The 25866-nt window shown below is 43.5% G+C and overlaps 1 protein-coding gene across 2 annotated transcripts; it reads left to right on the forward strand.

Annotated features, from left to right (window-relative positions):
* The first annotated feature begins 4637 nt into the window (after positions 1-4637).
* On the forward strand, positions 4638-17630 carry CCR3 (C-C motif chemokine receptor 3). 2 transcript variants are annotated; one of them, XM_022573376.2, is made up of 2 exons: positions 4638-4769; positions 16149-17630. In XM_022573376.2, exon 2 carries the CDS (start codon positions 16160-16162, stop codon positions 17234-17236), a length of 1077 nt encoding a protein of 358 aa, XP_022429084.1. In that variant the 5' UTR covers positions 4638-4769; positions 16149-16159; the 3' UTR covers positions 17237-17630. The 2 variants fall into 2 exon arrangements, with proteins under 2 accessions (XP_022429084.1, XP_022429085.1); XM_022573377.2 differs by lacking the exon at positions 4638-4769 and adding an exon at positions 13578-13761.
* Positions 17631-25866: the final 8236 nt, after the last annotated feature.

Here is a 25866-nt window from a genome sequence, read left to right on the forward strand (position 1 = left end):
AGCGGCTGGAAACAAAAGAGCACAGAAGCTGGGGAATGAGAGCAAGAAATGGGAAAGGGATTCAAGGGGATCCAGCAGAGCACCACCAATATCCATTACACCCTCCTAGAAGAACTCGTTTCTTATTATGATGAAGTATAATATGCCTGCTTTCTTCAGGCTGTTTTCTAAATGTTGAATTACTAAAGCAAGGGTGTTCTGACATGAATATCATCTGCAGAATCTTGGGCACAGACCACTGGAATGGGATGAAGGGCCAGCATCAACTGACCCACGGCAGCAGCCCACCCGCTTGGGCCACATCCACAGACCCCTGGGGGGAGAACAGACACAGCGGCTGGGGGAGGGGCTGGAAGCAGACAGATGTGGGTTCCAGGACGAGCCCCACCATTTTCTGGTTGTGTGGCCCTGCAGCTGTTGCTTAACCCACTCGCCTCACTTCCTCCTCTGAGAAATGGTAAAAACAAACTCATTTACCTCACAGGGTCACCGAGAGGTTTAAAGAGACAAAACAGGTAAAGCCCTTAGCAGATCCCTGGTGTGACATGCGACACAAGTGCTCAGGAAGAACTGCTTGTATCCCTGAACAATCATTTCTCTCCCCCCCCCCCACAACTTCCCCGCCATCTACGGCAGCCCCCACCCCACCACTCCTGGTCACCGTCTGCGTCCGCTGATGCCGTCTGGAGCTCAGGACTGACACACCTTCCCTCCAACCCTCACGCTAGCTCTTTTAGCTTTTCCAGAGCAGAGGCTCTGGCACATTTTAGGATTCATTCAGAATTTGTACAGGTCAAAACAGAGGCTTGACACGTTTAGAAAGTACCCAGATTAATCTTGGGGGTGGGATGCAAAACAACACCCCATAGGAAAACTAACCATCCAGTCCTCTCCACCCCAAGTTACACTTCTAGGTGTCCTTCTAGCCACTGGGGTTTACAGAAACCTCCAAAACACCATATTACTTAGTTGTGAACAAAGAAGAAATTAAATTTTCTCATTTGGTGGAAACATTTCTGGCTGACATTTGGGAAAAGGGAAGAGATTAGCTTAAAGATCTAGTATCTCCCCATCCCTCATATCCCCAGTTCCTCTTGTCTGTTTACCTATCCTTTTTCTCTCTCTCCTCTCTTATATTTCCAAGGGCCCATCTCATAGTTTGAGAAACCAAGGAAGAAAGGACATCACTTATTTTACTTGACAGATATTATGCAGGTTTTCCCTGTTCACGCAGAGGTACTTACCATACCTCGGGGAGAAAACTGTATTTTCTACATCACTTCTAAATCGTTGTTCACTTTTCTCTTCATCATTATATTTATCTGCTAATTTTGATACTAGATTTTTTCTTCAATATTGACATAACAGAATGAAACAGAGCAAAATAAAACATACAGAATAGTGAGAGCAACAACAGCAACAACCCAATTTCTCATAGGAATGGCCTAAAGGGACCTGGGCTCTGTTTTGAAGCCAGTTTGAATATGCAGGTTGCGTTAGTCCAGATCTCTGAAAAGCAGACACCCAGCAGGTTTTATACCTTTATTAGAGGAGGCACCTGTGAGGGAAAATGAGCGGGTGCTGTCAGGCCCCAAGTGAAGCAGGGAGCAAGGGAAGGATGGCAGAAGACTCCCAGCCTGTTGTGTAGACTAAGGGGAGTTTGGCATGTCCACTGGGGAGCCCTCGAGCTAAAGCCGGCCATCAGAGGAGGCTGTGTCTCCCAGGGGTGGGCACGCTCGGTTCCTTGCGGGCTGGGTCAGGAGTGGTGCAGGCCACAGGATGCGTGGCCTTGGGGCAAACAGAGCATTGGTTTCAGGGCCCAGGAGCGGGGCTTGGTCAGTCACACACCCTGCAGTTGGAGGTGTGCCAGGTGCATGCTCATGGCCGCCCAGTGGGTGGTTCGTTGCATCATTGGTTTAATTCTAGATGGCAGTTGGAGGCCAATACTGAGTCTAGACTCTGCTCTTCCATTCAGATCTTGAGACGCCCACTACCTCCCCAAATAACACAGCTTCCACGTGGTCACTCCAATTTGTCTTGCAGAGGAGTCTATGACGGGGGAGTGTCCTTTTTGTACGGGCTTGCTTCTGTTGATTTTGGGGCTTTACAGAAGGGCAGGGTGCTGTCGATGGAAGGAACTCAGAAATACACTGGGCCACCAAGTGCCAGAGGCAGGCGCCGCTGGCTGCATGAATCCTTCCCTTAACTCCACTGGGAACATGTTAGTAAGTGGAGGTAATTGGCCAGAGTCCACCTTCCTGCCCCAGGACCCTGCACCCAAGAGCTGGTGTTGAAGATGGGGGTAATTAAAGGAAGCCGCGTACTTCTCCCTGCTGCTCTGGCAATCACTTCCTTTCACACGCTCAAGGCCATGGTTGACCTGAGCCTTCCGCAAGAAATTTCTGGCCCCTGCATAGCTTCTGAACATCTTTTGCTTGTCTGTTTGTTTTCCCCTCAGATGCTCCCATATTCCTAAGCTGTCTTCTGTCTGGTTTGTTGTCGTTGTCATTTGGTGGTTTTTCCTGAAAAAATGTGTCTTATGTGCATTGAGAATCTGAAAGATCAGAGGTATCAGTGTTTGGTGTCAGGTTTTCCTGTGTACCTTGGGAACCTGTGAGTTGAATGCCTTGAGCAGCCTGAAAGAAGCATCAAATATCTCCTGCCTATCCAGACAGAACAAGCCACTCTGGACCTTGGGGAAACCCCTTTGGGCTCTGCCTTTACATTTTGCCATCCTCATCTTCAGCTGAAGGCACCAGTCCTTCAGACGGTGCTACGGTGCAGGAAAAATGACCACCAGTGAACAGTCTGAACTCTGGGGTGGAGCCCAGCTCTGCCTTTCAGCCTCTCTGTGGTGTCTGCCAAGTCCCTTGTTGAATCTCAGTTTCCTCATCTACAACATGGGGTAGCAATAGCATCCCTATCAGCCTCGTGGGGCTGCTATGGAGACCCCTGTCAAAATGAGAGGATAGGCCAGAAAGGCAGTTGGCAACTGTACTGTGATGAGCAGTCATCAGACAATCACCTCACAGGGTTCTCCTACCCAACCTTAGTCTTGAGGGATGATAATAGGTGTTATTCGAAAAAGAAAATGTTTTTCTACCTTAAAAAACGTTTGAGGAATGCAAGGTTAACCATGTTTAAACCTGTTCCTCACTGTGGATTTCTCAGAGACTTTAGCATCCTATGAATCTCTATGAGTGTTTCCACACAGTGTCTGAGAGGATATGCTTTCTGTGCAAACCTGTGGGCTCCCACACCACACCCTCTGTTGGAAATGCCATAGTAGATAACATGATGGTCCCTGAGTGGAGGACACAGGTGTCAGACTTGGTGCCAGCCCCCATGCTGATGCTTGGATCATAAGAAACTTGAAAGACTGATGAGTTCATTTAACCAATGGCGAGTTGATATGGGGCTACAACCTGGCAGACTGAACGCTCTTGATACCAAAAAAAGCCCAGGAGAAACCCCTGACATGCGTGATGAATCTGACCAAGATCTCCAGGGTCACCAGGGCCCTTCCAGAGTCCACACAGGCTCCTAAGTCACATTTCTAACAAGAATCCTGTGTGATCGTGATTCTTGGAGAATTGGCCCATGGGAAAGGCCAACCCTATAATAACAGAAAGCAACGGAAGACTTCTTGTTTTCTTTCTCTTATTCAGAACAGAAGCTTGCAGTTCTCCTAACTCTTCTCTGACGGGGGTTCTACTGACCACCTGAGGTTGAATGCTGGCTGTCAAGCTCCTTCAAACTGGGGCCCCCAGTATGCCCGTGAGCCCTCCCAGCAGAGTCTTTGTCTTTTTTTCCCTATCTTTTCTTTATCATTTGAAGCATATAGCACAGTCCTGCACACACAGCAGATGCTTGATAAATACCTGGTGAATTTCATTGTCTTGTCCACTTAGCCAGGGTATCACAGATCACACCATCCATGGTCAGACCTCTCCCCACAAATATCGGGTGAACACTGGTCTGTGCCCAGGACCATCCTAGGTCTTGTGGACACATCAGCACATAGAGCAGGCACATGGCTCTGCCCTATGAGGCTTCTGTAACAGTGGCGTTCTACCCACCCGTTACGGTTGCTTAGCCATGGATAGTCCACAAAGACTTTTTACATATTTATCTTAGTTGGTTCCATGGCAACACTATGATGTGGTTGTTATTATTCCCAGTTGACAGATGAGAAAGCTGAGGTCCAGCAGGATTAAATGATTAACCCAAGGTCATGCAGCTGTGGGCGCCCCAACTGAAACTCAAGCTCAAGTCTTCTTGGGTATGTAAACCCATACTACAACTCACCTCATCAAAGTCTCCCATTGAGCTCTGCAGAATAATTAGGTTATCCCCTAGCCATCAGTCTTTCTTTACAAGGAAATCCCGATTTCATTTTTTATCCTGTCTCCTCAAAGGTCAAAGCCGTGCTTATTCAAGAATTATCCCCCCTTCCAAAACAATGAGCAATTCCAAGGGAAGGCAGAACCCCTAAAATAGCTGCTAAACATCAATGGCGTTCATCTCAAGGATTACTCAACTGAGTGCTTAGTGTGTGATCTCAATCATAGAAAAGAAGAACTACTCTTAAGCTCGATTATCTTTTTAAAAATTTGCAAAACCGTAGAAGCTAAGCCCGTTTGAAACAGGAAGCTGTGTTCCTTCCTACCTTACTAATGTCGCTGGTGGTATCAGATGGTATCTCCGTTTCATGAGTAGCAAGACCTAAGCTATCACTGGACGCATAAAGGACTTTGCTAAACTGGCAGGTACCACTGTCTTCTTTTTGTTCTCATCTGGGCGAGAACTTATTAAATGCAACAGAAGTTGTTTATTCAGGAGAGGTTTCCAGGTAGATCATCAGGTTCCTAGGAGAAAGGAGATGGAGCAAGGGGTGTAGCCAGGCGGAAGCAATTCCTCCCAGGAGTACTCTTGGATGGAGGAGGTAGAGAGGGAGGCCTGCTGCAATGCAGTAGGTAGTTTGGGACCAAAGTGGGAGAGCAGATTGTGAAATATGTCCATATTCATCTTGCTTTCTCCCATTCTGCTTTTCTCTCACCCGTATCATGATGTGTTTGCCTCTTCCACTCATCCAAACTTGGCCTTTTATCCTCTTCGGTCAACATGCCCAAGGCTGTGTCCATGCTGCCTTCCCTGGGCTTTCATAAATTCTCAACTATTGAGAGGATGACCACTCCAAAAGGGTTATACTTAGTAGCTTTGTGTTATTGATATTGATTTGTAAGAAACATTCAGTGAAAGTATAATTGACATATGTGTGTACATACTTTTATATATTACATCTATATATATACATATATATTTCAATTTTTCATTGAAAATCCACTCTAAGTCTGGCTATTAGATGGATCAGTTGTTTGGCTGACTTGGTGTCTTTTTATCTGGATCTACAAAGTTGACTGTTTGCTTTTCCTGGATCTATATTAGAGGGTAGGAAGAGAAAGCCTTCCTAATCTTCTGGGAAACCTTCAGTTGGTTGGGGATGAAAGTTAACTGTTGTGTGACAAGTGTTTCGAGGGGAGGCGGTGGGATTACGGGGTCTTTGGTACATGGAAGTGATAGGACTTGGAGTGTATCTGAAGTTCTTTTCAGAAAATGGTGATGATTACCATGAACTATGCAGGTGGAGTTATTTCTCCTAGAGGAATAACTGCATGACTTCATAAGAAAAAAGCAGATATACCCAGCAGAATAAAATGGGTAAAGGGCACAAACAGATAATTCGCAGAAAAGGAAATACAATTACAGCTAAAAAAAAAAAAACCCTCGGGGCTTCCCTGGTGGTGCAGTGGTTGAGAGTCCGCCTGCTGATGCAGGGGACGTGGGTTCGTGCCCCAGTCCGGGAAGATCCCACATGCTGCAGAGCGGCTGGGCCCGTGAGCCATGGCCACTGAGGCTGTGCATCTGGAGCCTGTGCTTCGCAGCGGGAGAGGCCACAACAGTGAGAGGTCTGCGTACCACAAAAAAAAAAAAAAAAAAAGAAAGAAAGAAAACAACCCTCAGTAATTAACTAAGTGTTAGTTACATAATTAATGACATCCTTGTTGCCTGTAAAACTGGCTGAGGAATTTTTTTCTCTTAGATTTCCGTATTGATGGATGCTTGCTGAGACTGGCACCATCACCTACTAGTATATATATTGTTACACACCTTCTGGAAGCAATTTGGCAAAATGCATCAAGAGTCTTAGCAATATGACTAGCAGTAGAAACTGTGCTTTGGGAAATCTACTTTAAGGAAATAATAAAAATACAGACAAAGATGTTTACTGCAGCATTATTTGTAAAGGTGCAAATTGGAAACAACTTAATCACACAACAGTAAGACAAAGATTAAATAACCATAAATATACAATATGTTGCAGTTGTTACAAATTATATTTTCAAATAATTTTTAACCACATGGAACTAGGTGCAGGGTATAAAATTTTAAGTATCAGAATACAAAAGGGCATACAAGTGTGATATCAACTGTAACAAACATGGGGCCTAGAAAAGAGGCAGTGGTTCTCTCTCCAAGGCACAGGTGGAGGTGGAAATACCAGGGGCCAGGAAGCTGACCCTCCAGTATGCTGAACATCCCAACCATGTTATTTTGACTGCATAGGCGTAATTTCCCCACAAAACACTTCTTCATGATCATCTCTTTCAACTAAGTAACATATCAGCCTGTATACAAACACTAAAAATCAGCCACATTGGAAACACCTGCTACTGGAATATAAAGTGTAAATCTAATCTTTGAACAAGGAAGTTGGTAAAAATATCCAAAGTCACTTGGCAGGTGGATGAAACCAAGTTACTTAACTGACTACACTCCAAGAATAGCGTGTAAACTTTGCTCTAGTAACTAATAATATGAGTGGCAGCCATGCAAGTCCATGTGCTGCTCTAAAACATAAAGGCTGGGAGGTGTCTGCTGCTGGGAAGAAGACTGCATTTATTCATGATTTCAACCTTGAGGGGTTCTTGTGTATTTCTAAGGAGGGAGTTTACTGGCTCACAAGACAGCCCATTCTGTTCCTGCACAACTTGGTTCTCAGCCAGTTCTTCCCCATATGTGACTGAATGTAGTTTCTTCCAATACCATCTAATTCCTGTTCTCTGGAGAGTCTACTTCCTCCTCTACAGGAAAAGCTATTCCATTACAGGCTTTCCCTTCTCAAAGGAATCCAAAACATCGCCTAATCCAATTTTTTAATTTAAAAAAGATTAGAAAACTTTGGTCCAGATCAAAGATGTATAAATATTGGGATAAAAAGGAAAAGAAACTAAAATAAATCTGAAGACTTTTTTCATACAGAACATTCAAGTTCTGCCAACTACAGCTGATGTTTCTGGACCTTTATCATCCTAGCCTGTCCTATGCTCCAGGTTGATCCTATGCTCCCTCTTAAAATGTGGTACCTGGGACAGAACCTAATATTTCAAATGTACAGTCTGAAAAGTGAAAAGCAAGGTAAAATTATTCTGCTCCGTCCTTGTATTCATTTAAGAAGCATTTATTAAGCAGCTATTACTTGTCAGGCATTATACGGGGCACTAGTCCTGCACTCTCCAATATGGTGGCTACTTGCCACATGTGGCTATTCCAACTGAACTTAATTAAATAACATGAAAAGCTCAGTTCTTCAGCAGCAGTAGCCACATTCCAAGTGCTCAATAGCCATGTGGCTTGTAGGTGCTTTACTGAACAGCACAGATACAGAACATTCCATCACTGCAGAAAAGTTCTATTGGATAGTGCTGTACCAGATCATTATTTTTTCTGACTATCCCAAGTTTGCTGTGGAAAGAAGTACAAGGGGAGGGGGACTGGTTTAAAACTGTGTAAGTGGGAAGCAATTTGAGGAGCTAGATGGATAGGTAATTGGATGAATAAATGAAGGGCTAGCTGGGTAGAGAGGAACATGGAGAATCAGATGGGTAGATTTCCTTTGTTCTGGATGATCTATTAACATAGACAAAGACTGAATTAGCTCTTGGGGTTGGCTTCTAAAGAGCCTGCAACTGAGGATACTCTTAGTTCAACCCCTAAATCTCCTCTTTTCTTCTCACTTAAGCTTAAGGAGGTTGGAGGGATGTAACTCAGAGACAGTAAACAGATTCAAAAAATTTGGGAGGGTGCAGTGTATCATTTATCTATCTATCTACCTACCTATCTATTCCTGTCATCTTTGTGAAAGATAATCTAACCTCGATGATTCTTCATTGGAATGTCAGTCGGTAAATGGATTAATATAATCTTGGGTTCCCATTAGGTTATTTAATTTGCTTGAGATCCAAAACCATTTGTGGAAATTCAAAATCCTCATTTACTGTAACTAAAGATTTTAATGAAGGCTGAAATGTCTTGTTAAAACATTACTGGATACCAATCACTGTGTTTTCTATAACCTCACTCCCTCACCTTCCTCAAGACTTTTCTCAAATGTCATCTCACGAGCTCCTTGTTGACCCCCTCCAATTTAAACTGCACCTCTCCAACCCCATCCTACTGCCTTTCCTCATCTCCTACTTTATCTTTCTCTGTAGCACTCATGACCATCTGAGACACTGTAGATTTTAGTTATATATTATTCCCCAACTAGAATATAAGCTTCATGAGGTCAGAGAGTTTTGTCTATTCTGTTCACTGATATGCCTGTGTCCCTGGAATAGTGCCTGGCATATCATAGGTGCTACTAAGTATTTGCTGAACGAATGACTGGAGAACCCCATGAGGCAGTAACTCTTCTTATCACCAGGTTACACATAAAGATTCTGAAGCACAGAGAGGTTAACCTACTTGCTCTAGGTCACACAGTCATTTCTTCAGACTCAGGAATTGAATAATTATCCTAGACTGAGGAGGACCAAGGATATTAAGCAAGAAAATCTTACAACTACGATTCCTTGGCACCAAATACCCATGAAACCAAAAGTATCTAGGGCCTTACGCATGGAACCTGATCTTAACAGCAGGTGGTCCTGCAGGAGTGATCCCCACCGGGAGTCACCTGTAGGCAGGGCTCTTCCAGATGGACAGGCAGTTTCAGGATGGTAAGCACTGACTTCACACCTGCTCTCTTCTCTATATTCTTTAGATGATTTATCAAGTTCATCTGAGAGGTGGATCCCCCTCAAAGAGACTAAGCACTTACACACACACACACACACACACACACACACACACACACACCTGATTAGTGATGTTACTAAACTGGGATATCATTCAGCATGTGGCCTTCTATCAGACATGTCTGGTTTTAACCAAACTCCCGCTACTGTCAAGGATCAGCACTCTTCATCATAGGCATGACAGTTTTCCACTTTAGCAAAGTTTTAGAATAAAACGGATTTCAAATTAATAGTATCTTTCTTGTACTTTGGGGACTTTGAAAGGTTGGGGGGTAGGATGTCCAATTATAATCAGGAACCAGACAAACGTACTAACACCACTATTACTTAACATCACTGTGGAAGTTCCAGCCAAAGCAATAAGGTGAGAGAAACAAATAAGAAATACCAGAAAGGAGGATATAATCTTATCACTGTGTCACAGATAATATGATTATCTATCTAGGAGTCCTAAAGGAATTTATTTTTAAAAATCAGTAAGGTAATCAGCTTAAAACATGTAAAATAATTTTTTTTATACCACTAACGATTGGTTAGAAAATTTGCTAGGGAAAAATATATCATTCACAGTAACCTCAGAAATATAAAGGCAGATAAAAATTTAAAAAGAAATGTGCAAGACCAATAACTTAAAGCCCTATGGTAAGCAGACATGGCATGTTCCCAGGTATAAACGTTTGATATGTAAACTTATCAATTCTTCCTAAACTTATTTACAAATGTAACAAAATTCCACTCAAAATTATGTTTTTGTAAGTAACTGACCAAGTGATCCAAAAGTTTATCTAATAGGACAAATGGCTCTAACAGATAAGACATACCGCAAAATGAATAATGAAAGGCAGTTGTATAATCGGATAATCTATATAAATGATCTAATAAATCTACAGTAATTAAAAGAGTGTTTCTGGCACAGAAATCAATGGAATGTAAAGTACACAAGCAGAATCAGGAACTTGAGGGAACATATGGCAAAGGTGATGTTTCCAGCCCAAGGAGGAGAGAGAGGGTAGTTACTCAACATATGGTGTCTTTAAATTGGTCAGCCATTCAGAGAGAAATAAAATAGAAATGCACTTCACGCCATATATCAAACCAAACTAAAACATACCAGTGATCTGCGTGTATAAAAATGGAACCATAAAGATACTAGAATATATATAAACATCTATGTAATCTTGGGGTGTGGAGGCCCTTACTAAATGGAACCCTAAGGCTATAGCAGTGTGGTCTTTGGAGACACAGAGTCCCAGCCCTGCCGTGCATCAACGGAATAGTGACTGAACCTTGCCAAGCCTCTGTTTGCTTATCTATAAAATGGGTATATAAAAACCTACCTTGCAAAGCTGTGAAGACAAACAAGCCTGTATAAAGTGCTGGCCTAAGGAAGGCACAGTTATTACTCACTATTGTCTCACATTGGTTATGTGTAAAGAACGTAAACTTCCTGAACTCAGAGGCCATTTTCTTCTCAGTATTTTTTCCTTCCCAGGTGGTTGCTGACAATAAGGGGAAAAAAACTACATCATACAAAGAAAGCTTCTGACGATATCATGCATTATTTGATCCATGCTGAGAAATACATATTTCTTTCAGTCAGAGGCACTGCGCTGGCTGGGGCTCAGGACCAAGGAGCTGGAGGCCCAGTGCACTGGCTTGATTTGGGGTGTCTTTAAAGTTTAATAAGATTCTTTGAGTGGATTCTCATTAGGAGGGGCTCTGGCTTGCATTTGGGGAGGGTCCAGAGAAATGGTCTCCACGTCTTCAAAGACAGGAAGGTTTGAATTACTGTAAACCCTGGGGGGTGGCCTTCTGATGTGCACTCTGGATGTTTAAGCACAGTGTCAAGCTATACAGGCTGAAAGGCTGGCCCAGCAAGAGAAGAGCAGGGGCCCTGTGAATATCCTCCAAGTTCAGAATTTGCCCAAAGCGCTAAGAATCATGGAGTGGGAACAAGAGAAAATGTGAGCATGAGAGTATCACACACTGAATAATTTGGAGGCATCCCGGGAGCTGGTGTCCTCACGGCCCACCTGTCCACACAAAGGTGACCGCTGTGGTCATCCGAAAGGCCTTCTCACTCTTCCCGTGGAGGCCCGCTGAGCCCCAGCCAAAGCAGGTCTCAAGACCCTGAAAGACGCTTCCCCTACCCCAGTCTGGGGGTTGTATGTCAGCTCTACCCAAGATCAAAGGGGAGAACCTGGCTACTAAGATCTCCAAATTTCAAAACAAAATTCAAATGCTTTACCTAGTGTGACCTCTTCTTCAAGTTTCTTAGATCTCAGTTTGTGGTTTCAAGTTCTGAGGAGGAAACCCTTCATCTTTTAATTTGCCTGGGTTTTCAACACAATTACCTTTAGAAAATGTGTCTGCCAAATCTTCCAGCAGTCCCTGCCTAAAAACACTAGCTTTCAACGACAGTTTAATTGATATGGGAATATAGAAAAATTTTAAATTTTACAGCTTTGAAAATGATAATCCACCTACCCCCACAGCCATTTTGATTCTTTGCCTGTTGCCTTTTACATGTACATATAATTTCATGCTGTTGCAATCTTCGTTTACACACTTTACATTCTCTTCATTTTTATAAACATTTGTCTGTGATTCTATCTGGTGTCCAAAACTAGTTTTAATGACTACATAATAATCTATTGTGTAAATGGACTACAATTTATTCAAAATATCCTTCATGTGTCAAACATTTAGATCGTTCCCATTTCTTGTTTTTCTACTACAAAAACAATGCCACAGAGAACACCTTTGTGCACATTATGTATTGGACCTTTTCCCCTTATGGTAAATTCCCAGGATTAGAACTACTGGATCAAAGCCATGTGTATCTTGATGGTTCCTGTTATATATAAAATTTATTAAAACAAGTTACATTGCATCATCAATGAATAAGCGCTCCAGCAATGAATAAGGTTCACTGCAAACTCACTAGCATTGAGTATCATCATTACATTTTTTCTGATAATTAAAATGGCATTTCAAACAAATATATTTTCTAAAGAAGGGTCTCCAATTCTAAATATATCTTTTCAATTCAGTTTTGCAACACTCATTAAAATTTTACACTGGTGAATGTGAAATTATGAGGTATCCATTACCTCATACCATTTACCACAGTATAAACGAAGGTTGCATATATATATTTAGTTGGACCTGGCCAGAAAAGAATGGCAGGGAGAGGGCTCCTCTCCTTCTGAGTCCAGGAATTGTGAGAAAAGAGACTATGGAAGGAAGCAGTCACATCTGTGTATCCCTATCTCTCCCATCCAGGCCTTGACCAGAGTTGGGGGGTGTGGAGGGAGGTTTGATAAATTGGAGGTAACCCCAAAGGATGTCTCTCTGCAAGGCACCTCCTTACCCACAGGGGGTGGTTAGCGCAGTTAAGCTGGTGGTCAGGCAGAAAAAAGATCTGGTTTGCAGTCTTGCATGTCCCTTGGTTTGTACATGGCATGGAGATGGAGTCAAGGAGGAGCATGTCTGCCTGGGCACCTGCCAGTTCAGAAGAAAGAGCATAGCCTGGGCCAGAAACCTGATGGAGATGTGGTTCTCCATTCCAGCCAGAGCCGAGGGAACACTCCATCACCTGGGAGAGGTCACTGTGCCTGGGGAGGACTGAGAATGAATCAATCCTGAAGCCATTAGCTACAAACCATTGCAGCAGATGCCAGCACAAGGTTCAGGGTTGGGACTAGGTTGACCCGCCTCAGCAGACACAAGCCACGTAAATCAAGAACCAACAGGAGACTAGGGTACCCCCTTCTCCCTCCACCCACGCATCGAGTCATGCTGGCCCTTCCCCCATATCTCCACTGCCATCTTAGAAAGAACCAATGAGAGAAGACAAGGGACCGAAATTATAAGCTGGCAACAGAGGATGAGTAAAACCTGTCATCATTCAAATCAATGGATGGATCAGACTAAATTTAAACCACTTAGGACTAAAATTTGTGAATACTTTTTGCTGCTACCCAGCAGGTGGGAAGCTAGTAACAGAGATCCAAATAGTTTTGGAGACTAAAGAAACTTCATTTACAGTGCACGGTTGAGTTGTACTGTGAGCAATTTTAGTGAACCAGCTAAAGGAGTATGATGTCAATTTTTGTAAAACTTCGTATCTGCGTATGCATATCTACATAGAGAAATGTTATTGGTGGTAAACTCATCATGGTGAGATTTGGGGTGGTTTTTACTGTGTGTGTGTGTGTGTGCGTGTGCGTGTGCGCGCGCGCACACGCGTGTACGCCTTTCTTTATTGTTGATGTTGTTTACTATTACTGTATCATTTTTCCAAACTGCAAGGACTGTGATTAGGACTGCAGACAGGTAAAAACCCTGTTTTTGTGTCTCTGACCCCACGTAACTAGTAATCAACGACTTGGCTTCTGACTCTACAGAACCTGCTTGCTTCCCTGTGCTTTGCAGTCTAGGCACCCACCCCCCACCAAGATTCTATAATCTTATACTGATCATGTTGGATTTATGGAAGTGACACATGAATTAAAGACGATCCTCACGTTGAACAAAACTTCAGTGAAATTTTTTTAAAAGTCTGACGTGTTTTTAGATCAGTCTGGGAGAAAAGGAAAGAATATACAAATAATTAATGGTGAGTAGAGGCTCTGTTCCTTTCTTGCTTTAGACATTAAGATTTAGAGAGACACTCATGATTGAAAATGCATAACAGACAAAGTGACAGGTATTTTTTCTCAGCTGCTGTGGTTTTTGCCATTAGGAATAAGAATGCTGATAAGATCATACAAATCAGTTATTCCTCAATTCCACTTTTCACCTCAAAAGCCTGAAGGTGTCACTTATCCGTAGATGATGTACCAGGACAGAGCTATGAAAATAGATCAAGTTCTATCCAACAGCCCCTACTTTTTCCTGATTTCATATGAAATGGCTTCTCATTGCCTTTCTTTCACTTCTGCCTCCTACCAATTTTACAGGTTTTTTCTAATTTAAAATGTGATCTCATGTAGACTGTCTGATTTGATGCTCACCACAACCTTGGGTGCTACCATGATCCTTATTTTAGAGATGAGTAAACGAGGCTCAGAGGTAAAGGCCTGTCCAAGTCCTATCGCTGGCGAGCAGAACAGCCAGGAACAGCTCCTGTGTCTCCCCTCTCTACTCTCACACGGACTACACAGAACCCCAACAGGTGCTGACCTCTGGGGTCCCAGTATTCTCTTAAGAAGCAAAGGCAATCCTTGCCATTGGCTCCAATTATTGCAGTTCAAAGACTTGCCTTGAGAAATGCCTGCTGACATACATTCATGACCTCACATGTGTGCCTTCATAGAAAGGAGAAAGTCAGTAGGACTCCTTCTGAGGAGGCAGTGCAGGGATTAACTGCCCTTCATGGACTCCTCCCTTGTCTGTTTTTCCTTCTTCTCCAGCCAAGTCTGTAATCTTAAGAAAAGCAGGCACTGGCCCTAGGGATCCTGCTCTAAAAAATATCCAATCTAATATGAAGTTCCATTGGCCTATGCTCAGCTCCTTTATGAAGGAGAAGCTCTAAGGGGTTTGCTCTTGGCACATGACTGGCTTAGTCAGCACTGTCACGAACAGGAAAAGGGAATGCTGCTTATAATTATTACAATAGTTAGTAACTATTATAATAGCTAAGTCTTCAAAAGTTAAAGATCATCCCAGCTTACCCTTCCCCCTCCCCATGTCCTCAAGTCCACTCTCTACGTCTGCATCTTTATTCCTATCCTGTCCCTAGGTTCTTCAGACCTTTTTTTTTTTAAGATTCCATATATATGTGTTAGCTTTGTTTTTCTCTTTCTGATTTAATTTACTCTGTATGACAGACTCTAGGTCCATCCACCTCACTATAAATAACTCAATTTCGTTTCTTTTTATGGCTGAGTAATATTCCATTGTATATATGTGCCACATCTTCTTTATCCACTCATCTGTCAACGGACACTTAGGTTGCTTCCATGTCCTGGCTATTGTAAATAGTGCTGCAATGAACACTGTGGTACATGACTCTTTTTGAATTATGGTTTTCTCAGGGTATATGCCCAATAGTGGGATTGCTGGGTCATAGGGAGTGGCAATGACATATATACACTACCAAATGTAAAACAGATAGCTAGTGCGAAGCAGCCGCATAGCACAGGGAGATCAGCTCGGTGCTCTGTGTCCACCTAGAGGGGTGGGATAAGGAGGGTGGGAGGGAGACACAAGAGGGAGGAGATATGGGGATATATGTATACGTAGAGCTGATTCACTTTGTTATACAGTAGAAACTAACACAACAATGTACAGCAATTATACTCCAATAAAGATGTAAGAAAAAAAAAAGTTAAAAATCACTGCACTTGAATCCAGGGATGAGAGAACCGGACATAGACACTGAAGATCTAGCTTTAACTTTTGCAATTACTTACTAGAGGATTTTAGGCTAATTATTAAATTTCTTTAAGGTTCAATCTCCCCATTAGCTATGATGAACAGCACATTGTTATGGGGCCATGGAGAGGGGGGTAGTTATTTCTAATGATAATAATCACTATTATCATTATTACCACTATTATTATTATTAGCATTTGGTTTTTAAATAGGTAAGATGATTTTGAAAGTCATATATAACACATAAAATGCAAAATACCTTAAAAGATACAGTAATAATAAAATTAGTATAATATTATTATCATTACCCAACCTGTCTCTTCGAGTTTTGTATTTCTTCCTTCAAATGCTTTCTGAGAGCAACACGCCCACTCTTCACCACCACTCACAACTCTTCTGTTTCCTTATCCATCCCGGATCATGCTGACTTTGAAAACGGTAGATCTTTTCACTCCAGACATCTCCCCCCACAGCATCTCTGATATACCTTTGGAAATACATGCTGAGGAATGTATAGGCTGTTTATCCCATGTGGTTTTATTGAGTAAATGTATAAACCAAGTGGTGTGGGTCACAAGGGGTGATCATGGCTAATTGTGGGGTTGCTTTTTCCTTCTTCTATCACAGGGACAAGGGAAATGGCGACCTCAGTCGATGGGACTGAGACTGTGGGTGAAGCTGCCGGGACCACACCCTATGACTATGAGGGGGCACTGCCATGTGAAAAAAGCAACATCAAGGAGCTGGGGGCTCAGTTCCTGCCCCCACTGTATTCCCTGGTGTTCACGGTTGGTCTGCTGGGCAATGTAGTGGTGGTGGTGATCCTCACAAAATACAACAGGCTCCGGATTATGACCAACATCTACCTGCTCAATCTGGCCATTTCCGACTTGCTCTTCTTATTCACTCTGCCGTTCTGGATTCACTATGTTGGGTGGAATGAGTGGGTTTTTGGCCACCATATGTGTAAGTTGCTCTCCGGGCTCTATTACATGGGCTTGTATAGTGAGATCTTCTTCATCATACTCCTGACCATAGACCGGTATCTGGCCATCGTTCACGCCGTGTTTGCCCTTCGAGCCCGGACGACCACTTTTGGTATCATCACCAGCATCTTCACCTGGGGCCTGGCAGGGTTAGCAGCCCTCCCTGAATTTATCTTCCATGAGTCCCAAGAGGAGTTTGAACAGACTTTCTGCAGTCCTCTTTACCCAAAGAATGGAGAGAATGCCTGGAAGTGTTTCCATGCTCTGAGGTTGAATATCTTGGGTCTCGCTCTGCCTCTGCTCGTTATGGCCATCTGCTACTCAGGAATCATTAAAACACTGCTGAGATGCCCCAGTAAAAAAAAATACAAGGCCATCCGGCTCATTTTTGTCATCATGGTGGTCTTCTTTATTTTCTGGACACCCTACAATCTGGTTGTCCTCCTCTCAACTTTTCAAGTGCACCTGGAGACTGAGTGTGAGCAGAGCAGACAGCTGGACCTGGCCATGCTGGTGACGGAGGTGATCGCCTACACCCACTGCTGTGTCAACCCCGTGATCTACGCCTTCGTCGGTGAGAGGTTCCAGAAGCACCTCCGCCACTTTTTCCACAGGCATGTGGCCATCTACCTGGGCAAATTCATCCCATTTCTTCCTAGTGAAAAACTGGAAAGAGCCAGCTCTGTCTCCCCGTCAACAGGGGAGCTGGAACTCTCTGCTGTATTTTAGGTCAGGTGCAGAACATTGCCTAAAGAAGATGGATGGGGCAGATGAAGCAAACACATCAACCTCTGCACCAGTCCTCTGAACTTCCAGTGCAGCACTGAAGTTCTTAAAGACATTAAAATATATACCCAATGGTAGCAGTCTATCTATGCACCCCAAAGGCATTACCAAAGGTCAGCAGCTGGGCAGTGACTTATTGTCAAACCTGAGAAGTAGAGCTTTGCTTGATTCTTTCAAGAGTTACATATATTTTAATGCACCTGAATGTTACACAGTTACTATGTGCAGCTACACACAGGTAAAGCTTTTCATATCTTAAACCTTAACTTCAGCCAGTTATTGATATAAATGAAACACACTTCACAAAATACAATAAATCAATTACATTATTTCTTAATGTGCCTAGCTCTTTCCTTGCTTGATAAAAAGACTTGTAAAAGATTTATGCATATGTACTCTCAAGCACCATAATGGCATGTCACACCTGTTTTGAATATTCTTAATAATGAACAGATCTCCTATTCACACTGAATGACCACAGTTCCCATGAGCTACTCGATAGAAGAAGAGCAATTTGGTATTTTCAGTGTAGAGAATAAAGGCCCTGCTCATAAAAACTTCTCAAGAGTCCTGAAACGTGCAGACACTGTCCTCTTTTACACCAGCCTCACTGTTCATCCAGTAACTGTGCATTAGGTGATACAGACAGGATGCACAAACACTGCCTTAGGTTAAGTGAAGGATGCAAAACTGTGTAAGACAAACACAATCCTTGCCCCCGTGAAACTTTCCCTGTATTAGAGGATGTTTAAGACAGAAACAATAACTTTAGCGCAAAGAGGGACACACTCGATGCTATGCCTGGGCCAGGAAGAAAAAGACCATTTCCAGCTGGAATCTGAGGGAGGAAGTGGCTTTTGAGTAGGTCTCTGAAGGAGGGGCAGGATTTAGAAAGGGAGAGGGTTGGGGGCAAGGCACCCGAAGCCAATGTACGCCCAATACAAAGGTGAGTGGGGAAGGCACCAACATGTGTGGATGGCAGGGTGAGGTGGGAAGGCTGGGATGGGGGGTGATTTTCAGACAGAGCATCTTGGGCTTTATTGGGAAGGCAAAGGGAACAAAGCAGTCAAAATGGTGTGTCAGGAAGATAAATCTGGTATCACACAGAGGAAGGAGTAGAGCAGGGGTCCCCAACCCCTGGGCCATGGACCGATACCAGTCCACGGCCTGTTAGGAACCAGGCTGCAAGCAGGAGGTGAGCAGCTCCGCATCGCTCACGTTACTGCCTGAACCACCCCTCCCCCTCCCCCCACCACTGGTCCATAGGAAAACTGTCTTCCACGAAACCCGTCCCTTGTGCCAACAAGGTTGGGGACCACTGGAGCAGAGGCCCCAGAACCAGGCAGGGAGGTAAGTTAGGAGACAAATGCAAGTGTGGAGGCAAGGAAAGATTAATGGCCGGTCAAGAGAGGTGCCAAGAGCATGCCAAGAAGAATTTGGCCAAGAGACAGTATGAAGGAAGAGTTAAAGCACCAGGAGCAGTATATGGTTGATTGAAAAAAACAAAGGGCAAAACAGAATGTATGTTTTTAAAAAAAAAAAAAAGAGGAGACACTTTTTTCATTGTGCTTAGATGCACTGACCATCCTCTTTAAGGATACAAAAGAAAGAAGTAACAGAGGTCATCTTTAGGGAGGGGCGTGCATAGAGAATAGAAGGAGGGATCTTTCTCTCAATACCCTTCTGCGTCTTTTAGATTTTGAAACATGGAAACACATTTTTCAAAAAATAAACAGCACTTTAGATTATATAAAAAAATAAAAGGCTAGACTACTACTCAGATGTGGTATCCATTCTAGCCATAAAGAGATTAGAAGCCCTCTGCCATGAATTAACTCTGTGACCTGGTTAGATTATCTCTAACCCCCCTTACAGTCCACATAAACTCTGATCTTGCTAAAGTTTTAGGGGCTGGATGCTCAAAGTCTACAAAATATATTGTAAAAAAAAAAGGAGGTTGGGGCCTGATAGACAATTCCACAGCATCACCTCTTACTGGCCATGAGACCAAGTGCATTTTCCATCGTTCACTAAGGTATACTCAAGTTTCACGTGTTCATTCATCCATCTGGTCACTTATCACTCACTCATTCAGTAAACATTTGCTAAGCACCTGTCATGTTCTCAGCTAAGTCCCTCAGGAAGCTCACTGTAGGACTGAATTGGACACTGTTCTGTCCTACACTGCCCAAGATCAAAATCATGTCTTAAAAAGAAAACTGCCAATACCTAAATTCAACCCAAATGAGAGAGACTTCCAATGTGAAGACCAGAAAACATTCCATTTCCAGAACATTTCACATCCGAATCAAATGCTTGGAGAAGGGATGTACCTGCTCTTGGCCTTCCATGCCATCCAGCCTCGACCGCTAGTGAGTGGCCTTAATTTTTCTTACTTTCACCCCTGCCTGAAAGGTCTTACCTCAATCCAACCCTACATGCGCAGAACAGGATGTGAACTCTGGAACACTAAACCACGCAACATGAATCTCAATCTGGTTAGGAAACTTTGAAGTTACTTTTTCTCTTTTTTGTGGTTCAACCAAAATGTAAATAAAGCAATCATTTAAAAACTATACATCACTGGTTCTCTCTTGCATTGAGAAGTACTGTTTGCCCTTAGGTAATCACAAGTGCAGGATATAGGTGTTAGTTCATACTCCCCTGATCCCTGAAAGCTTTTAGGAGCTCTGTGACCAACACAAAACTGCACATAACCAAATCACAGATTCAGCGTGCTCCCCAGCCCCATGCTCTCCGATGGAACCATCTACAATGAGAGAAAAGTTCTACATCTGTGTTGTCCAATATCATCACCACTGATCATATGCAGCTATTGAGCACCTGAAATGTGGCTAGCGAGACTGAGGAACTGAATTTTTCACTCCGATTCAATTGTAATTGAAATGGCTAACATGTGGCTAGTGGCTACTGCATGTGGTTAGTGGTACAGCACTAGCCCCTTCAAACCTGCCTCTTCATATCAACTCTGCCTATGCATCAAGCTTTCTGTAGTCAGCAATCATGTCTTGAACACGGTGCAAGAGGCTGAGGAAAATGCCAGTGATGTAAAGAGGAATAAGATTCATTTCTAGAAAACTCACCATTCAGTGGAAAAGATCCATCTGACTCAAATGACTATAATGAAATGGGACAGGTGCCCAAAGGCCCCTCAGCAGAAAGTTGAATGAAGAAAGTTACCCAGAGAAAGTGATACTCTGCTTAGGTTGGGTTCCCCCAAAAGCAGTTCCTGAGCAATAAGTGGAGAGCAAAGAGTTTATTCGAAAGGGAACTCCAGGAGGGAGTGGGGAAGTACAACAGAAGAGGAAGATGCCAACAAAGGGTACATTACGAAGTACCTTCCACTGAGGGGTGACTGGAGCTCAAAACCACTAGAAAACTCTGGGAAACAGTGTAACTCACACTCCTCAGTTATCCCATTCGAGGGGGAAGACAGCTGGGGTATTAACACTCCACTCCCGTTGGTCACTTAATTCCTCAGGATTTCCAGCCCGCCTGGTTCTCAAGAGGCCTTCCAGCTTTGAGGAAAGCTCCCCAGCAACAAGATGCAGATACTGGACGTTGGACGCCAGCTAGGCACACTCAGTCAAGGCTTGAGGGATAAAGCATTTGCTACGTGTTTGAACAACTTTTTCATGAACCAAAGAGTGGAAGTGAGAGCAGTGTCTGCACTAGAGAGAGCCTGCTGCGGTGAAAACTAGGGTCACCCTGACAGTGGCAGGTGACCTTGAACACACCTCAGTGTTGACTTCCCTGCTGCTCTTTTCTGTTGAGCATCATTCTGCTGGTTTAAAAAGTATGATCCTTTTCCAGCTTGAGTTTCTGAGGTCTTCAGAATTCCAAGGGTAAAATTCTAAAGTCTTCACATCTTCTGGACAAAGCAGGTTTATGTCCTCCACAGGCTATGGGCTTTCAATCACTGAGATTTTCTTCCCTTTCTGCCCAGATAAATCCCCAGTATAGTTAAGGTCACCATTTCTCTTTCTCTATTCACGGATCTAATCCAAGGGTCAGTGAACTGTGACCCATGGACCAAATGCAGCCCACTGCCTGCCCTGTAAATAGAGTTTCACTGGAGCACAGCCATGCTTGCTTGTTTATGAATTGTCTGGCTGCTTTTGTGTTACAACAGAGTTGAGTAATTGTGACAGAGACCGTACAGCCCACAAATCCTCAAGTATTTACTTTCTTATCTTTACAGAAGTTTCCTGATCCCTAATAATCCTACAGGATGCCCTACTAATGCCCTACTAATCCTAATAATGCCCTACAGGATGTGGGGCTCTGATATGCATAGCCATGATGAGGGAGACCAGATTTGGCGGGGGCAGGGGGAAACTAAAGATGTGAGGTCTGTGGACAAGCTGCTTAAATCCCCAGGTTAGTTCTAGCTTGACCCTGGATGCAGTTCTAAACAACCAAAATAGGGCTAGATTGTGTAGTAGTCAAATGCTGCTCACTAATGCAAAATGCTATCAGTCTGTACCAACATAGCACATTGGAAGTTTCAACTGGGGCAGCCGGACCCGACAGATGCTGTATTCCAAACTAGGGCTATACACAGAATTGACACAGGAATTGTTAAAACACATTTCACAACTCTTGAGACCCCTCACCTATACTGGGGACAAAGAGATTGGACTGTGAAAATTAGGGAGATACTTGAATAGGAGCTGTTTGTCGAGGGCTGCTGGTGCCACCTCTACACCGGGGATGGGAGGAAGGAAGTCACGGTGGGCGCGGTCTCTCACCTCAAGCCTGATAAGGGCGATGCCAATGGGACCACCCAAGAGCTTGATACAACTCATTGAGGTTAAAGAAGACCTGACTCTCACCCAGGAAATCAGGAGAACAGAGACAGGCCAACCAGCTGCTTTGCGGGTGGAGTAGACAAAAACTGCCACTACTCTGGGATGGATCTATGCTTTCAGAGTTGATTTTGGCAAAGAACGTGGGATTCTTTTCCATGGACCAGATGAGAAGGAGCTGAATGGGGGATTTCTAACCTTGCCCAAGAAGACTGCCTTGATGGAGCTTGTCTGTAGGATGAGAAAAATGTGTGCAGTGGACCGCCGAAACAGCAGGGTATCCCTGTTATGTTGAATATGAATATTCCCAGGGATGTCTCCAATTACTCTACAAAAGCAGTCCTTGAGAGAAAGAATCAACTTTTACACCTGCTGGTCCCAGAGGTGGAGCTGGAGGTGAAGTCATCATTTTATGACAGGGCCACTCAAGCAAAAACTTTCCTTCCTTTCCCAGTGCCTACCAGTCAGGGGACTAGAAACCATGCTTAGCAAGTAGGGGAAGGAGTAGAAATGCCAGGGAAGACGAGAGACAAGTAGGACAGCACCCCTCACTCCTCTCTCTTGAACGTGGTTCATCCCTCAGCCAGCTGGGAGGTGGCGGGAAGATTTAAATGTCAAATCAAGTTGAGTTTTGATATTCTTATGCGGATCAACCCTTCTATTTCTGAATTGAAACTCTCTCCTTTTAGTGAGTTCAAATGATCATGGGACTTTTTTGTACCTAAGCGTGATGATGAAAGTCATGGGACTGCCCTACTTTTCACTGTGGCTGGAAGAACTTCAGCCTTTAATTCATTCTGAAGAGATGTGAGACACAAAAGTAGATTCTTTCTGTTCATACGTCATAAGCCCTGTTGGTTCAACGTACTGGTGGCAAGTTCAAAGCCCCCAAATTTCAGCTCTTGAGGTCCACAGATGGCTTACATGAATCTGCAGGACTGTCCTGCAGGACTTAAATGGATGTTAGAGCCCCGGATTCTGTCTGAGAAATAAGGCAGAGGGGAAAAAAAGCAATGATACTTAATATATAGAGAGATATAAATATACATATGGATATTAATATGGGCTTGAATAGAGACATACTTATTAATGCCTGTAAAATTCTACATGCCTAGATTTTGCCTATTTTCAAAGTTAACCTTCCCTGGCTAAGCAAGAGCTAGTCCACTGGCCACTTCCCAATGCCATAAGAAGAGTGGTTGCCTCTTGCAATCTAGACTTTCTGAACTGAGGAAAGCCTCTCAGTTTTCAGATAGGACAAGATTCTTCCTTGCTTAGTTTGGGTCCTGGGAAATTGACCCCAAGCCTAAGACTGTCCCTTGCTAACACCTGCTTCAGTTACAGGTGTAGTGGGAAATGTGAACACAAGGGGGCCTTTGCATGCTAGAGCTGCAGCTAGCCCTGTGCAGTCATTCAAGAAAATAGTGAAGAATCAATTGGACCTGTAGAATGGTGGGAAGGCCTACTGGAGAATTTGCTAAGAACAATGAGAAGCAAGCCAGTTGAGCCCTTCAGAACTTTAGCCATTTTTGAGACTCAGGGGTACCAAGTACTGTGGAAGCTGGGATTGAATCTCAAGGCTGAAAACAGGGCAGTTAGTTAAAAGTCTGCAAAAGGAGTAGTTAGATGCCCCACATCCTTCTCCACCCTACCAGTCTCGAGGACGAAACATAGAACGTGTGGGCTTTGAACATTCTGAAAAATTATCGTTGGGCAATAACTGACAGATCAAACTGGAGCATTTTGGGAAATTGGTGATAGGTGTAAAAACAACTAAGTAGATGGAGGGTGTGGGGAGCCAATAAACTGCAGGAACACAACACACTGGCTTCTCAGTGAATACTATTTATCATGGCATGAACACTAATTAGTGATTTAACCAGAAAACAGAAAATAACCAGACTGAGATGTAGAGAGGGGAAGAAGTGTGAGTGAGTTAGTCCTCACCTACAAGAACAGGAAATCAATAATAATGCCTAAAACTGGTACACCGTGAGGAAGCAACATAAGCATATTACTTAACAACATGTAGGTAAGCAGCAAGAGAAATGGCCAGTAGAAATCAAAGTGGTTGCCTGGGAAGAGTGGGCAGAGATGGGGAGGGGTGGAGCAGGAGATGCTATTTCTAATTTCTTTCTTTTTCTGTCCTCTGTAGGCCAGGATCTGATTTTCTTAACTATGCACTCTTATAACCTTCATAAAAACAAATGTAAAATTTTTGATGTTATTATATGAGAAAGTAAGTGCAAATAGAAAATAAGAATAGGAGAGTAAGATTAAGCCATACACAGAATCCCTTACTGCATATAAGTAAGGCTCTGACAACTGGAAGAGTTGAGCTCAAACCTGACCATGCCCTCACTTCTTAGTAACCCAAACAAAGAACAAAACACTGTCCAGAACGGTTAACTAAAACATAATTAGATTATCAGAACAATATTAAATTAGAGGCTAATCAACTACACATTTTTGGTAAATGCTGAATGGTATAACATTGGCTAAAATACCTGGCCACAGCTAAGTCCAAAACTGATGGTCACTATCATAGAAAAAAATTGCTGGGATTTACATAAATCTGATATCTTATTTTAAAATGTAATTATAATTGCAGTTGTATTAGTAAAGGTGAGTGCTCTCATTTTTAAAGATTGACATCATGGTGCAGAGATAGACACTTTTCTGCACTGTCAGCATTCAGCGGCTCCAGTGGTCACCATGCGGCACATGTAAGATCCTACATAGTTATGGCTTCCAGCCGAGGCTGGTGGAGGAGCAAGGTCTTGTGCTCACTGTACCAGTGTGGGGAAGTGCTCATGGTGATGTTGTCACAGACTCACTAAGCTTTCCTTTCCTTAGCTCTCGTGGTAATCGACTAAGGTGACAGTCTCCTCTTCAACTCTTGGAATTAAAGATACCATCACTGATTGATAATGCAATTTCACTATTAGTGCACTGCTTGAAGAGGATGCCTCTGAAGAGCGTTCTTAAAAGCTGACTATTTGCATGGACATAAACACACTAACAAACGTAAGGTAGACAGCTAGTGGGAAGCAGCCACATGGCACAGGGATATCGGCTCGGTGCTTTGTGACCGCCTGGAGGGGTGGGATAGGGAGGGTGGGAGGGAGGGAGACGCAAGAGGGAAGAGATATGGGAACATATGTATATGTATAACTGATTCACTTTGTTATAAAGCAGAAACTAACACACCATTGTAAAGCAATTATACCCTAATAAAGATGTTAAAAAAAAAAAAGCTGACTATTTGCACACCTCTTAGGAGCCACTTCCAATCCTCTCAGCCTTTTCTGCTGGGGCGCCTGTCAAGCCTCTCACAGGTGCAGCCTGATGGCACCTGGCCTGGGCTCGGACCATGCCTCTCACCACCTACCCCAGGACTCCTCCACTGACACTCAGCACCATGCATGTGCAAGCTGGGAGTGCAGGCGACTTGATGTCCAGTGGGGCAGAGCCTTGACCAATGGAAGATAGGAGCTGATGGGGAAATGTGTCTGCCTCCACCCCCAGACAGACAATCCTGAGAAGCATCTCAAAGCTTCCAGCACGCATGGTAGTGGTGTCACAATGCATCCTTGTACTGGCCCTTACTCTTTCCCTGCTTTACTACCCCATCCTTCACCTCCGCTGCCTGAGATCACATACGCTGATGAAGCTGTGGCACATAAACCTTGATCTTGATCTTGAGCTCTGCCTTCTGGGAAACCCAAGTGAAGACAAGGGATT

Source organism: Delphinapterus leucas, chromosome 10 (genome assembly GCF_059928025.1).
Source record: "Delphinapterus leucas isolate spDelLeu-1000000601 "Yukka" chromosome 10, BTC_Dleu_Yukka2, whole genome shotgun sequence".
NCBI classification, from domain to species: Eukaryota; Metazoa; Chordata; class Mammalia; order Artiodactyla; family Monodontidae; genus Delphinapterus; species Delphinapterus leucas.

Coding starts and splice junctions, on each gene's coding strand:
- CCR3 (XM_022573376.2), top strand. CDS start 16,160: ATGGCGACCTCAGTCGATGGGACTGAGACTGTGGGTGAAGCTGCCGGG.